Consider the following 15,625-nt stretch of genomic DNA (forward strand, 5'->3'; position numbering starts at 1 on the left):
AATGGGCTTTCGCCATACTCTCACCCTGCCACTGGTTAGCCACATTGTGTACTGTGATTCGTCACTCCACAAGTCTTTTACCACTGATCAATCGTCCAATTTTTTTGCTTCTTACACCATGCAAGGTGTCATTTGGCATTTACCGGCGTGATATGTGGCTTATGAGCCGCCGCTCGACCGTGAAATCGAAGTTTTCTCACCTCCCGCCTAATTGTCATAGTACTTGCAGTGGATCCTGATGCGGTTTGGAAGTCCTGTGTGAGATGTTTGCCTGTTACACATTACGACCCTCTTCAACTGTTGGCAGTCTCCGTCAGTCAATAGACGAGGTCGGCCTGTACACTTTTGTGCTGTAAGTGTCCCTTCACGTTTCCACTTCACTATCACATCGGAAACAATGGATCTAGGGATGCTCAGGAGTGTGGGAATCTCATGTACAGACATATGACAGAAGTGACACCTTATCACCTGACCACGTTCAAAGTCCATGAGTTCCGCGGAGCACCCCATTCTATTCTCTCACAATGTCTAATGACTGCTTAGGTCACTGATATGGAGTACCTGGCAGTGGGTGGCAGCAGAATGCACCCAATATGAAAATAGTATGTTTCTGGCGGTGTCCTGATACTATTGATCACTTAGTATACCACAACCCCCTACATATCACTGTAATGGGATCGCGAGGACAAGATTAGATTAATTGCAGCATGCACTGAGGCATGTAAAAGGTCATTCATTCCGTGCTCCATACATGAATGGAACAGGTAAAAATTCTAACAGGTACAATGGGATGCACTCTTTGCTATGCATTTCATCGTAGTTTCTGAGTATAGATGTAGATCAGATCCAGTGATGATCCCAAGGGCCATGTATTGAATGTTTTTCACCAGGAAAGTCAGAAGATTTGTCGATATGAATTACTTTTTAATTTGGTCTGTTACTCAGTGCAACTTATGATAGAACTACAATGATTTATTTCAACCATAACACAAGTTGCATGCTTAACATGGCAAGTTTCTGAACAAGTTTAGAGAACACTGCCATAGCTTTTTAATGAAAAGAACAAAATGATCTGTGCAATTGCAGAAATAATAAACAAAGCAAAGTGGTAGTTAATTTTTTTTAATTTTTTTTTAAGTCAGCCCAATGTGTGGCTATGGGCAACCGATAGAGAAAAGACTTACTTATTTTGGGGTTTTCCAGTTCTTGCAAATTTACTTACAGTTCCAGGTGCTGCAATAAAGACTAGCTTAGTTTCATTTACACATTTCAAATACTTAAGCTCTTTATTCACTGAAATTAAGTTCTACTCAGAGTTTTGTATTCCTCAGCAGTTGTTGAAGTTTGCAAATGTGTAAACTTGTGCAGTTGGCTAGCAAGTCAATTTTAACATTATGCAGAAGTTCATCTAAGCAGAATTTATAGAGCCATTGTTTACATAGCAACTTAAATGCTGCAGCTACACTTCTTTTATTGGTGATGGTTGAGTAAAAAGGTGTGTGTGTGTGTGTGTGTGTGTGTGTGTGTGTGTGTCTATATATATATATATATATATATATATATATATATATCAAAAACATTCTTCTCAAAACCATAAAATATCTTACCTGATTGGGATGAAAACTGTCAACTGGATCCAAAAGCTGCCATACTTGGTTTCCTTTCTCAGTCCATTCTTTGAATACTTGATGTATAGGATTTTCCAGATAAAAAACCTCAAAAGATGAAAACTTCTGCTCTTTTGCTATGTTTTCTAGAACATCAGACAGTTCTTGTGCCCTCTGAAAAATTATCAATTTTATCATACATCTCCAATCTGTAGAGAAATGTCACAATAGTTTATAACATCTTATTTTACAGATACCTCTTGAAAACAATTTCGGTAACTAAAAGTAGTGAAAGAATGAACTTAATTTTTCTTAAATGCTATATTTAAACTTATGGAATTTTTCAATCATAAAAGTCGTAAAACAGAGTGTCGTCAGAAATGAACTTGTGACAACAAGAACTAATCTGTAGAATTGTCATACGAGACTAAAGCAGCGTTAATTCACACTACTGAATGCTTACAATACAGGTGGGCAGTGTGTGAGAATGTCCAATTTTTGAGAAGGGCCCAAAGCTTATTGTGGTCAGCTGAAATGAAATCAGTAGCATGTGTTTATTTTGGCACAAATTTATGCCAGAGTTTTTCATACACAGATCAGCAGTTTCAGGTGAAAGGAACAAATGTATTGTGACTGGTAAAAACAATGAAATTACTGACAGCTTGGGATGATAGTGCTTGAACTGGTCCCTCTTGTAAGAAGCTGAAAGGTGTAGGGGGAAGACAATCACATATGGCCACATTACAAAAACGACAACAAGCTAATTTCCCTCAGAAGCATATTATTTTGATAATGTTGGAATGTTCCATGAAAGAGGTATCTACTACAGCCTGCTCTTATTTTATTGCAAGTAATATTAGTAGTTACATACACCAGAACAATTGTAGGTATCTACAGTACAAAAATGTGTACTAATATGATGCATTATAGCTAAAGGGTAAGAGTTGTTCTTGAATGAGTATGGATTAATTATACCAGAGTCTATCACTCACACTGAGTTGGACCTTCTGCCTGGTTTGCTGGAGAATTTCATTCCATAATTGCAAACAGTACTGTGCTCACCTTTCTTGAGATTTCCTGCCATGCCCATGGCCATCACCACCACAGAATTTGCCTCCATTTACATAACTTTTTTTTTAGAGAAAAATATCCACACAATCATTAACTAAAAATAAGTGCCAATTTAAGAGTTTCCATTTGAGGGCATTGCCGCAACGTAGCGTGACTCTGATGTGGTATATAAGCACAAACACGTAGACAAGGAATTAATGTGGCATTCACGTCTTTCTGACATGCATGCTGTAAATTCAGAATTGTGAACAATGGTGATATTACAAAATACATCCAAACTGAACCAGTCTTTTTATTTTTTACTTGACTGGAAGAAACACCAGCTGACATGCATCACAGAATGAAGAAAGCATATGGGGCAGCATATCTGTCAAAAACCATCATTGTGGAACGTTGTGCAAAGAGGTGCCGTTGCTTCATCATAACGCATATCTTCCTATCGCAAATCTCGTAATGCAGAAGTTATGCCAAATAAAGTGAGACACACTCAACGACCCACCCTATAGGTCTGATCTCTCCCTATGCGATTATCACAACTTCGGTCCCATAAAGAATGCCCTTGAAAGGCAACAATTCCTATTCAATGCAGGTGGAGTTACAAACTTCTTCAAGCAGCAAGAGACTGTTTTACCGAACCACTACCTTCAACCTGGTACATTGATGCCCTCAACGCTTGCGGCAATTTTGCCTGATTGCCATACCAAGTATAGATTGTACAGCCTTGTATTGGAAATTTTTTGATCACCTCTTATACTTTGCACTCATGTGATGGAAGTGATAGGACTGTTCATTAATGAAACTTCCAAAGGGTTTGTTCGATAACATGTGCACTACAAATTGGGCTGGTGTAATATGCCATTAAAACTTTGTACATTCCTCCCTCCTCCCAGTTATAATCATAACCAAATAAGTAAGGGCATGCCAGCAAGATGACAAGGTGTGCTTTGCAGTTATAGATTTGAATTACTTAATGTTTTACCTTTACACTGCCACCATGTGTGTCTTCTTAATGTCACATTACTATCAGTTTTGTTCTGGCTCTTCTTCTTCCTTGATCTAGTTCATGTCACAGCAATGCATATGGTCTTGGCATGGCTCAGGATGTAGGTGAGTTAATGGCCATTTATTACAGGAACCTATCTATGTAGGTTGGCCTGATTATGTGAATACTGACATGCAGTGAATTGTTCCAGAGTCTGTCAATAGAATTCACTCCATGTATTTTCTAAATCATTCAGGAGGTAAAATTCCTCATATAATGCAGTCACAATTTTATTCAGGCAGATGCAAAAATTATTTTGGAAGCCGCCCAAACTGCTAATAGGTGTTCAAATTTATTAAAAATATGCGTCATTTAATGTCACATAAATGAGATACTCAAGCCAATGTTAATAGATTTTTATTTGATTTCTTCTGAAAATTTTAATATAAATCTTATAGAATGAGTAGCTTCAAAATATCAGCTGCAACTAACCTGGCTTAATACAGGTCTGTTCAGTAGAATGTACATCTTGTTTTAATTTACACGGAACATTCTGTTTTGTCATCACAGCACAGTGATAAGCAGCATTTGAATGGCAACAAGTGCAGAGAACACACTGGAAGCTTGGCTCACTTGCGTCAGATGTTGATAGTCAGCTACTGCCCCCTGACACCTTGTGGCTGCAGGTATGTGACGAGACAGGTAGGAGCTTACTAATGAGTTAAGGCTGAAATGACAAGCTCAAACTAAAAGATATTTGAGTAGAAGTTGTGTTGTAGGTCTTGATCACACCAAGATATACACTGATCAGCCAGATCATTATGACCACCTACCTAACAGCAGATATGTCCACCTTTGGCACGGTAACAGCGGCAATCTGTTGTGGCACGAAGGCAATGAGGCCTTGGTAGGTCGCTGGACAGAGATGGCACCACATCTGCGACCCCCCCCCCCCCCCCCCCCCCCACACACACACAAATGCGTCACCTAGCTCCTGATAATTCCAGGGAGGGGGTGATGAGCTCTGTCACCACATTCAATCCCATCCCAGATGTGTTTCATCGGGTTCAGGTCTGGCGAGTTGGGGGGGGGGGGGGGGGGGGGCGCGCAACATATCAACTGGAACTCATCACTGTGTTCCTTGAACCACTATACTGTACTCCTGGCATTGTGATATGAAACATTATCTTGATGGAAAATGCCACTGTTGTTGGGAAACATGATAATCATGAAGGAGTGTAGGTGGTCTGCAAACAGTATAGTGATACTACTTGGCCATCTTGGTGCCTTGCTCAAGCTCCACTGGACACAAGGATGCCCATGTGAAAGTTCCTGAGAACATAATGGAGTTGCCACCAGCTTGTCTCCCCCCCATTTATAGTGTCAAGGAGCTGTTCCCCTACTAGAAGACAATGGAGTCATGCCCTCCAAGTGGCATGATGAAGAACGCTCTGCCACTGCGCAACGTTCAGTGACGATGATGAGATGTTAATGTTGGCATGTGCATGGGTCGTCTGCTCTGGAGGCCCATCATTAGAGGTGTTCGGTGCACTATGTGTTCACACACTTGTACTCTGTTTAGCATTAAAGTCTGATGTTAGTTTCGCCACAGTTCACTGCCTGTCCTGTTTTACCAGTCTGCTCGGCTTATGATGTCTGGAAGTAATGTGTGGTTTTTCCACTTGGTGAAATCACTCGCCATAGCGCTCCTCAAACACCTGAAAAATTGTACCAAGCCTCCAGGCCATAAAAATCTGCCCTCAGTCAAACGCAGATAGATCATGCGCCTTTCTCCTGAGTTGCTAGGTAACTTTCAGGACTGTGTTGCTCCTTTGCCATGCATTCTGTCATGCTAGTGTCCTCCTGGCCATGCTGCTGAGTCCTGTTCCCACTCTGCCAGTAGTGATGCCTAAGGGACACCATCTGCTGGCAGACAGAAACACACAGACCATTGGAGGGAATGTAGGAACTAGTGTGCTGAGGTACAGAGACTGCAGCCTTGGCAGTAGCATCAGCAGGCTTATTTCCTGTAATACCCACATAAACATCACAGTGGCTCCACCAAGAGTGAGCAAGTGACAGCCAGATGTACTGCATAGTCAGATACTGAGCGAAAAGCTCTGCTGTAAATACTGAGCAGTGTTCCAGAAGCTGATACCAAAACATGCCAGTGCCAATAATGAAGACACAACCGACAACACAGTCAGTCTGAGAGCCATCAGTGTACACAAAGGTACTATAGTGAAGTCCCTGTGACCGAGCGAGGTGGCGCAGTGGTTAGTTAGCACACTAGACTCGCATTCGGGAGGACGACGGCTCAATCCCGTCTCCAGCCATCCTGATTTAGGTTTTCCGTGATTTCCCTAAATCGTTTCAGGCAAATGCCGGGATGGTTCCTTTGAAAGGGCACGGCCGATTTCCTTCCGCATCCTTCCCTAACCCGAGCTTGTGCTCCGTCTCTAATGACCTCGTTGTCGGGGGGCGTAAACACCACTAACCTAACCTAACCTAACCTAACCTAACCTGAAGTCCCTGTGAAGGACGTGAAACTAAAGGTGATAGAGCGAACTGGAATAGTGTCCTTAGGGAGCCAATGAAGTCCAAGGTGAACACAGGGTGCTGAAGCAAGAACTGAAAGTGAACTCCACGAGGGGACGTGCCCCATACCGGCATTCAATGGAATCATTCAAGAAGGAGGCATACAATGGATGGCCATGCATGGCAGACAAATGGCATGCATATCTATCAAGGAGAAAGTCACAACGGTAGGACAGCGGTAATTCAGCAGCTTCTGCATGCAGGCTCTCAATCGAGCTAGTGTAAAAGGCACCAGTGGCCAAATGGATGCCACAATGGTGGATATTATTAAGATGGCATAAGAGGGACGGACATGTCAATGTGTAAACTAAACACCCATTGCCCCATTTTGAATGGACAAGGGACTGGTACAATTGGACTGTGGTACAATCTGCTCCCTAGGAAGTACCACTGAGGACATGTAGAACATTTACAGTGAGCTGCCAGGTAAGACACATGGGAGGACCAAGAAAGTTTCCTATCATGCATGAGCCCCAGGAATTTCATATTTTCAAGAGCAACAGGCCCCAGATGTAAAGACAGTTGAAGAAACAACTGTGCCATCAGAAATTTATAAAAAATGGTTTTGTCAGTGGAGAAATGAAATCCATTGTCAATGTTATATGAACGAAGGCAATCGCGACTTCTCTGAAGTCGCTGCTCAATGAGACAAGTCCGTGGATAATTGCAATAGATGGCAAACATCATCAATGAAAAGGGAACAGGAGACGCCCGGAAGAAGACAGGTCATGATAGAGTTAGTGGCGATACCAAAGAGGACGACGCTCAGGACGGAACCCAGAGGCTCACTGTCTTCCTGGATAAAGGTGTCCGACAAGGCAGAACCCACATGTACCTTGAAAACTCGGTCTTTTAAAAGTTCCTCAAGGAAATGGGGCAGGCGGCCATGGGAGGCCCCACGTGCAGATAGTATGGAGGGTACCGGTCCTCCAGCAGGTGTTGTAGGCTTTCTCCAAATCGAGTAACATGGCCACAGTCTGGGATGTCTGCAGAAAACCATTCATGACATGGGTGGAAACAGTGATGAGGTGGTCAACTGCAGAAGGGCGCACTCAAAATCCACACTGTGCAGTAGTTAGTAAATTGTGAGACACACGCCGCCATACCAGCCAGGCATCAGTGATACAGCTGGTGAGAGAAACGGGGGCTGTAGTTAGTAGGAAGATGTTTGTCCTTCCTGGGGTTAGGTATGGCTATGACAGTAGCTTCATTCCAGTGTCTGGGAAATGTACCCTCCTCCCACATGCTGTTGTACACTTTAAGCAGAAAGTGCCTGCCCACAAGAGAAAGGTGCTGCAACATCTGAATGTAAACACCTTTTGGCCCTGGGGTGGAGGATTGGAATGAAGCATGATATAGCTCCCTCTAGTAAAGGCGGCATAGTAGTAATCGTGATTCTGAGAAGAGAAGAGAAGAGTGTTACTTGAGCCACCTCCACTCATTTCCAATGGAGGAAGGCAGGGTGATTGTGGGAGGAGCTCGAAATGTCCGTAAAATGGCGGCTCAAGGTGTTGGGAGATAGGCAGTAGGGTCCACTATGACACTGTCTTATACTGTCAGGCTGGAAATTGGGGGAATGTATCCTGGTCCAAGAGAGCTGCCGGTGGTTGGCCCACACCATGGAAGGTGGAATAGAACTGTTGAAAGAACTACTGAATGAAATCCAGCTAGCTTTCTTGCTATCACAAAGATTGCGACGACACTATGCACACAGCTGTTCATAATTAATGCAATTTACTTTCTTAGGAACATGGTTAAAAATGCAGAGAGAAAATCTCCGTGCAGGAATTGCATCGTGGCATTCCTTAGTTCACCAAGGGACCGGGACAGGATGTGGTAAAGAGGAAGTGTGAGGACTGGAATGTTCTGTGGCAGCAAGGATAACATTTATAAGATATTCCACCTGGTCATCACAACTGGGGAAAAGTTGTTCATCAAATGTCGCCAGGGATGAGTAAAGTCTCCAGTCGGCCTTACTAAGCTGCCATTTGGGTGTGCACATAGGTGGGATAGGAGTCAGCAAATGGATAGCTCACAGGAAATCGTCACTCGAGTATGTGTCAGAGAGAATGGACCACACAAGATGTTGGGCAAGCTGGGTAGTGCAGAAGGATAGGTCCAAATGGGAATAGGTATGTGAAGAGTCCGAAAGGAACACGGGTGCTCCTGTGTTAAGGCAGAGGAGGTCAAGTTGATTGAGAAGAGCAGCCAAGAGGGCTCATCTCGGACAGGTTCAGGGATAACCCCAAACAGGATGGTGCGTGTTGAAGTCAATGAGAAGCAGAAAGGGGAGGCAGCTGTCCAATAAGCTGGAGAAAGTCTGCCCTGGTTACAACGAATGATGGAAGGATGTAAATAGCACAAAGGGAAAAGTTGAAGTTAGGAAGGCAGGTTGTCAGCTGACTATGAACATCACACATCACCCCATATGAGCAGCACGACTATGACTCCCCTACGAGATGGAATGCCATCCTCAGGGGAAAGGTCAAAACGGTCTGGGAAGAAATCCGAAGGCTCAAAGCGGTTGTGAGGACAAATTTTTTTGATTCCTGAAGGCAGAGAACAAGCAGATGCTGTGATTCCAAGAGCACCAGTAAATCCTCTTTGTTGGATCAAAAGCACAAATGTTCCATTGAAGGAGAGCCATAATGAGGAAAGACGAAGATGGGAAAAATGAAGGGTTGTCACCTCGGCAATTGTTGAGTGCCAGCCTTCAGAGACTCACTGCTACAGAGGGCAGAGGCTGGACGATCCTGCTATCTGAGATCTACAAAGGCGTCGGCACTCTTCCTCTGTCGATCTGCAGAGCAGTGCAGAAAAATGGTTTGCAGGGCGCACTGGCGACATGGTGTTTGGCGAGACAATGGCATTGCATGGCAACACTGTCAAAGAGGATCTCCGATTTGGCAACAGAGAAGACCGTTTGACTTCGTGGAGCCTTTCTGGTTGTCAGAGAAAGACTAACAAGGAGACGGCACGACCGTGGGGTCGGAGTTTTGTCCGAAATTTTGTGTGGTAAAAGTGGACCTCTAACACCTCACGTGGTTAAAATATTAAGACGCACTACCCGGAAAATCCCGGGAAAAATTGATCCAAAGTTTCTTAGTTGTCCTGTGAGTATAAAATGTTAGTCCATTGCCGAGCCGCTGTCTGACCTAGATGGTTAGGGCTCGAACTTTTACGCCAGAGGTCTCGGGTTCGATTCCTCCTCCGCCACTTTTTTTTCTGTTTCATTTTCTCTTGTTATTCCACCAATTATTCAGAAAGTTGCCCAAACCTACATTATCTTTAACAAATTAGTTACATTATTGAATAAAAATTATTTTCTTTTTGTCCAACAACACAATTCATGGCGGTGGGTTTTCCATTTTTCATTGTAAAGCATATGAGGAGAAACATTGGGTTTTTAATCAGAATAACAAAGTCGATTGGGAAACATTCAATTTTTATACATATAATAATTATAAACAAGAACCACAGTGGTAATTATCGTAAAAACAAACAAAGCAATAATTTTTCCGGCATCTTGCGCAACATATAAAAGTGGATTTTTTACAATCACAGGGCGTTTGCAATAAATCTGTACAAAGACATGCCCCATTAACATTTACGAAAACGTTCTGAGTTTGTGATAATTTTGAGGCAAACCAGGCATATTGAATCATGTCTCGGGATATTGGTGACGATGATTGATGGTGAATTATAGAATGAATTTTTATACCATCTTCCCGGGAATTAATTTCACGATTCTCCTGTAACAATGCACTGCAATTTTGCAAGCGCTTTTTGAAATTTTTAACTTGCCTGTAAAAGTAAACATCACAAGGTTGCACCAAAGAAGTGCACTTTGGAGGTATGACTTTTACAGACCAAGTTGGCATATTTTTGTCATCTTGAAAAATTGCATCATATATCTTCGGATTCGTTTGACCTCACCAAGAGTCAATGAGAAATAAATATTTATTCTCCCCGACATAAGATTTTAAACATTTCCGAAGAAAATCCATGTATAAAACTGTTGTTAATTTTCTGGACTTCGATGATGTTATGATGACGTTCGTATAAGTATTGGCATAGCCATCTATTAATTTGGGAATACGAGGTCCGAAATGACTGGTCACTTCTTGTAACCATATGAAGACATGTGGGAGCAGTCTTCCGGATAATGTTATTGAATATTGTGCGGTGTACAATTGCGTCACTATATTCAAATCCAACTTTTTCACGAAAACTGTTTTACTCCCTTTTTCAGTGAGAGTCCTGTAGAAAACAAATTGATATTGGCATCCTGAAACAATAGTATTTTTAATATTAAATAATATTCAAATGTGTATGTAAATATCTTTTTTACATAATTAAATTTGAATTGATATATTTTACATCGGTAAAAACATTTTGTACGCAGAAAATTTGTATTTACCTGTTTGGTCAGTATTTATCACATAATCCTCATGGTACTGAGGGATTAAACAGCACATCTGCCAATGAAAGGTCTCGCCTGGATGTCCTCCATTGACGCTACTTCTTTTTTCGAAACCAGTTTCATGATCTTGCGTTGTGAAATTCTGTGCTTCTGTTTAAATGCCGTGACCCATCGATCAGACGCCTTGAATTTGAAATTGATGAATTGTGCAGCCACAACCAATGCTCATTGCTGTAAATTTCTTGTCATGACTTGCTGATATTGCTGTCTTGCTTCCACGCAACGGTCGTAGGTCCACAAATCTATCGCCTCAAATTTATCCATTCACGTACCACCACTTTTAATATCTTTCTCCCATTGTGAAAGATATTCTTTTCTCTTCAATTGGCGGCATCCTTTTTTTTGCAATGTCACCAAGGACCATGTCGGGTGCGCTTTAGCAATATTCATGACTTTGTAAGCAATTGGAATCATGTCACTTTTAAATCTTTTCGGTGATGGTTTATATTCGTCTGGAGATGAATAACTTTGCGGCACTTCGAACTGTTGGTCGTTTTCCTCACATTCTTCACAATCCTCATGAGCATGAATTAATTCCTCTTCAGTCACGAATGTTTTTTCACCCATAAGTTCCAGTGTACTATTATAAAGTTCTCCGGCCAATAACATAGCATCGCGAGAAATTTCTTCCGAAGATGTCGATGCAATTAAATTATTTTCCATCAACAGCTTTTCATAATACACCACTGCATCCTTCAATCATAATTCTGATAGATCACTATGAATGGATTCTTCAGGAATTTCTTCTCCTATTCCAGATGAGCCAGCAACTTCTTCAATCGACAAGTTTAACCTCAGATCGGAATAACACGATAAAATTTGAAACAGGCACGTCTGTTCATGACGAAATCGAAAAACAAACTGTTTACTTCTCACGGCTCGCGCACAGTCCTATGCGCAGATGACCATTATAATCCCAAGGGGACCCTTACAAAGCCCCTTTAAACCTTGAAACCCCAGAAAACGAAATAGAACAATGAGCACGAATATTTTTCAGTGAATGAAAAACTTCACATTCTTGAGCTAAAATAATGTTTTAAAAATAAAGTGGGTTTGAGAAACTTTTTGAATAATTGGTGGAATAACAAAAGAAAATGAAACAGAAGGAAAAAAATGCCAGGGAGGAATCGAGCCTGAGACCTCTGGCATAAGAGTCCGAGCCCAAACCATCTAGGCCAGACGGCGGCTTGGCAATGGACTAACATTTTATACTCTTAAGGCACCTAAGAAACTTTAGATCAATTTTTCTTGGGATTTTCCGAGTAGTGTGTCCTAATGTTTTAACCACTTGAGGTGTTAGGGGTCCTCTTTCACCACACAAAGTTTCGGAATAATCCCCGACCCCACGGTCGTGCCGTCTCCTTGTCAGAAGTATGTTGGCTGGAGGGACATAGGAAGTCTTCATGGGAGTATAGCAGCCGGATGTGTAGCAGATGACTTCACCCTAGGAGGCGAATGTTTGGTGGCTTGTTTCGTGGCTGGATGAGGAGACAGCGATGCTACCATGACAATGGGCGATTTCATAACCTCAGTGCTGAATATGAGGTTGCACGTCTGTGTGGCCATGTCCTTCATGGTGCTAGATGTAGCAAGAACAACACTGTAAGTGTCAGATGGTAGAATGCAGGGTTTGTGAGTAGCCTAAAGCTTGTGAGCGACCAGGTAGGGCACTTTTTCATTTATCCGGATCTCCTGGACATGGGACAATCTGAAGAGGAGGCAGCATGGTCGTTATTGCAGTTGATACAGCAGGGAGATGGAGGCAGACAACTGCCCTCATGTGCATTTCTACCGTAGGTTACACATTTGTCTGTGTGTCAACAAGAAATTCAAGTGGGGCTAAAACAATGACACTGCTAGCAGCGCATAGGGTTTGGAATGTACGGACGGACTGTCGTAACTTCATAGCCTGCTTTGATCTTGAATGGAAGCACCACTCTATCAAAGGTGAGAAAAAGTGTGTGTGTGTGTGTGTGTGTGTGTGTGTGTGTGTACCATGAATGCATTTACCTTTTTCATCACCCAATGGGTGGCAGTGACACCCTGATCAGAGATGTATGTTTGGATTTCTGCCTTGCTCAGACCATTGTGCAGTGTAGTGCAAATAACACCATGGGAAGAATTCAGAGTTCTATGGCCCTCAACACAGACAGGATAGCCATGGAAAGCGAAGCGGCAAGCAGTTGCTGTATTTGAGAATCAGAAGCAGTCTCCAAAAGCAAAGTGCTATTGCATAAACAAGAGCAGGATTTCACAGGGCCAGCAGTTGCATCATCATCTTTCTGAATTAGAAATGGATTAACTGTTGCCATGGACTGACCAGTACGTGAAACCACGAGGAACCATGGTGCAGCTGGGAGGGCTTTGAATCGGGAACTTCATTCCGTTTACATTTGGTAGACATGGACTGCAAACATGATCATTGGCTCATCGTGAGTAAATCTCCCATGACTGCCAGCATCTCCAATGGCGTGCTCCTTCGAACTGCCTTACATGATTCTTCATACATCAGGTCATACCTCTGGAACACCTGACAGAGGGACCAATTGGCAATTTGGGAAGGTAGAAGCTCAGGCAATCACCTCTCCCTGGGCCTAGCCCATACCAGGTGTTACATGCAAACCATACCCGTCAACCTGTGGCTGGGAATTATGTGTTACCCTGTCACCTGTTACCCATCAGACCTGGGGCTGGCTTTCGTGATAAAATGGCTGGGGCCCCATGGTAGCCAAGCACGAACCTGCCAAAGAACAGCGAGCCCCCTGTGCTGAGAGTTCCTCGTGGTTTCACTACTGAAGACAGTCAGTCCTTTGCTACAGTAAATATGTTTATTATTCTGAAAGGTGTTGATGCAATTGCCGACCCATGAAATCTTGCTCTCGTTACGCAATGGCACTTTGCTTTTGGAGACTACTTCTGATTCTAAAGCCCAACAACTGCTTCAGCTTTGCTCCTCCACAGCTGTTCTGTTCATATGGAGGGTGATGTTATTTGCACTAAGTTGCTTGATGGGCTGACCGAGACAGAAATCCGAACATACTTACCTGATCAAGGTGTTATTGAAGATCAAGCAGGCTATGTCTGAACTTAATGTGCTGCTTCCAGTGTCATCATTACAATCACACTTGAATGTCTGTCGACAACTGACCAAGTGTGTAACCTGTGGTAGGGATGCTCACAGGGGTGACTGTCCACCTCCTTCTCCCTGCTGCATCAATTTCAGTGTCAACCATGCCGCCTCCTCCCTAGATTGTCCCATGTATCTTGATGAGTGGGCCATCCAGGAGATCTGGGTGGAGGAAAAAGTGCCTATCCTGTTGCTCACAAGCTGCTGGTTAGTCGGGAACCCTGTGTTTTCCCATAAGGCACTTACAGTACAGTTCTTGCTACATCTCTTTTCATGAAGGACACGGCCATGCAGACATGCCAACTCAAATTCAGCACCGTGGTTGTAAAATCGTCCAGTGTCATCACAGCATCCCTGTCTCCTTCTCCTCCAGCTGTGAAACAAGCCACCAAACTTTTGCCTCATGGGCTGAAGTCACCTGCTACACAACTGGGCAGGCTGGAGAGGGCAGAAGGAATACCCCTGCAAAGATTTTTTTATGTCCCTCCAGCCAAAAAAACCTTCTGAATCATCACTTACACCTCAAAAGCTCCAAGAAATCAAACAAAGGCAAACAGTCTTCTCCTTGGTCCTCTTTAATGGTATCACCACTTTATTCCCTCAACCGGCCAACCTCCGTGTTGTCGGTGTGCACCGCCAATCATTTTCTGTTCTCTACTCTGCAGACCAATATAGGTAGAGTGCTGATGCCTCCGTAGATCTCAGGGAGCAGGATCCTCCGGCCTTTGTGGCCTGTAGCAGTGAGTCTTCTAAGCCTGGCACTCAGCAACTGCCTCCAATGGAACATCCGCGTCCTTTGATTCAACAAAGAGGAATTACACCTGCTCTTGGAATCGCAGTGTCCACTTGTTCTCTGCATCCAAGAAACACAATTGTGTCCTCATGACTGCTCTGACCTCTCACATTTCTTTCGGGCCCGGTTTAAACTTCTCCCTGAGGATGGCATTCCATCTTGTGAGGGAGTCATGTTGCTCATGTGGGATGAGGTTCACAATCTAACCATCTCCCTGACCACCTGGCTGCAAGTTGTTGCAGTCCACAATTTTCAATCCTCACTTTACCTTTTCCCTTTGTACCATTTACATTCCTTTGTTCTTCGGTGTCACCTGGGCAGACCTACTCCAGCTTGTTGGGCAACCCCCCACCCCTTTTGCTGCTTGGTGACTTCAATGTGGACCATCCCTTTGGAGGTTCTCCCAGTGCCTGTCTGAAAGGTGCCTTCTTGGCTGACCTTCTCAATCAACTTAACCTCATTTGTCGTAACATGAGAGCACCCATGTTCCCTTCAGACTTCACACACACATATTCCCACTTGGACCTCTCCTTCTGCACTGCCCAGCTTGCCCGTCGTCTCGAGTTGTCTGTTCTCTCTGACATGTACTCGAGCAATCATTTCCCATGTGCTATACATCTGCTGACTCCTACCCCACGTACGTGCACACCCAAATGGCATCTTTCTAAGGCTGACTGGAGGCTTCACCCCTCCCTGGAGACCTTCGATGAACATTTCCCCAGTTACAATGACCAGGTAGAATATCTTATGAGCATTATGCTTACTGCCACAGAATGTTCCACTCCTCACACTTCATCTTTACCGTGCTGTGTCCTGGTCTCTTGGTGGACTGAGGCATGCCAAGATGCAATTTGCACACGGAGACTTGCTCTCTGCATTTTTAACCATCATCCCATGACAGCAAACTGCATTTGTTATAAACACTTGTGTGTGCAGTGTTGTTGCATTCTCAGGTAGCAAAAAA

At 43.4% G+C, this 15,625-nt stretch overlaps 1 protein-coding gene across 1 annotated transcript in view; it reads right to left on the bottom strand.

The window, feature by feature from the left end:
- Window positions 1–15,625, bottom strand: part of LOC124620380 (acyloxyacyl hydrolase-like) — a 77,755-nt gene that overhangs the window by 31,799 nt on the left and 30,331 nt on the right. Inside the window, exon 10 of the mRNA XM_047147055.1 lies at window positions 1,608–1,781. Coding sequence (XP_047003011.1) covers window positions 1,608–1,781 — 174 coding nt within the window. The remainder of the gene's footprint in view (window positions 1–1,607; window positions 1,782–15,625) is intronic.

This window comes from Schistocerca americana, chromosome 6 (genome assembly GCF_021461395.2).
Source record: "Schistocerca americana isolate TAMUIC-IGC-003095 chromosome 6, iqSchAmer2.1, whole genome shotgun sequence".
In the NCBI taxonomy this organism is placed as follows: Eukaryota; Metazoa; Arthropoda; class Insecta; order Orthoptera; family Acrididae; genus Schistocerca; species Schistocerca americana.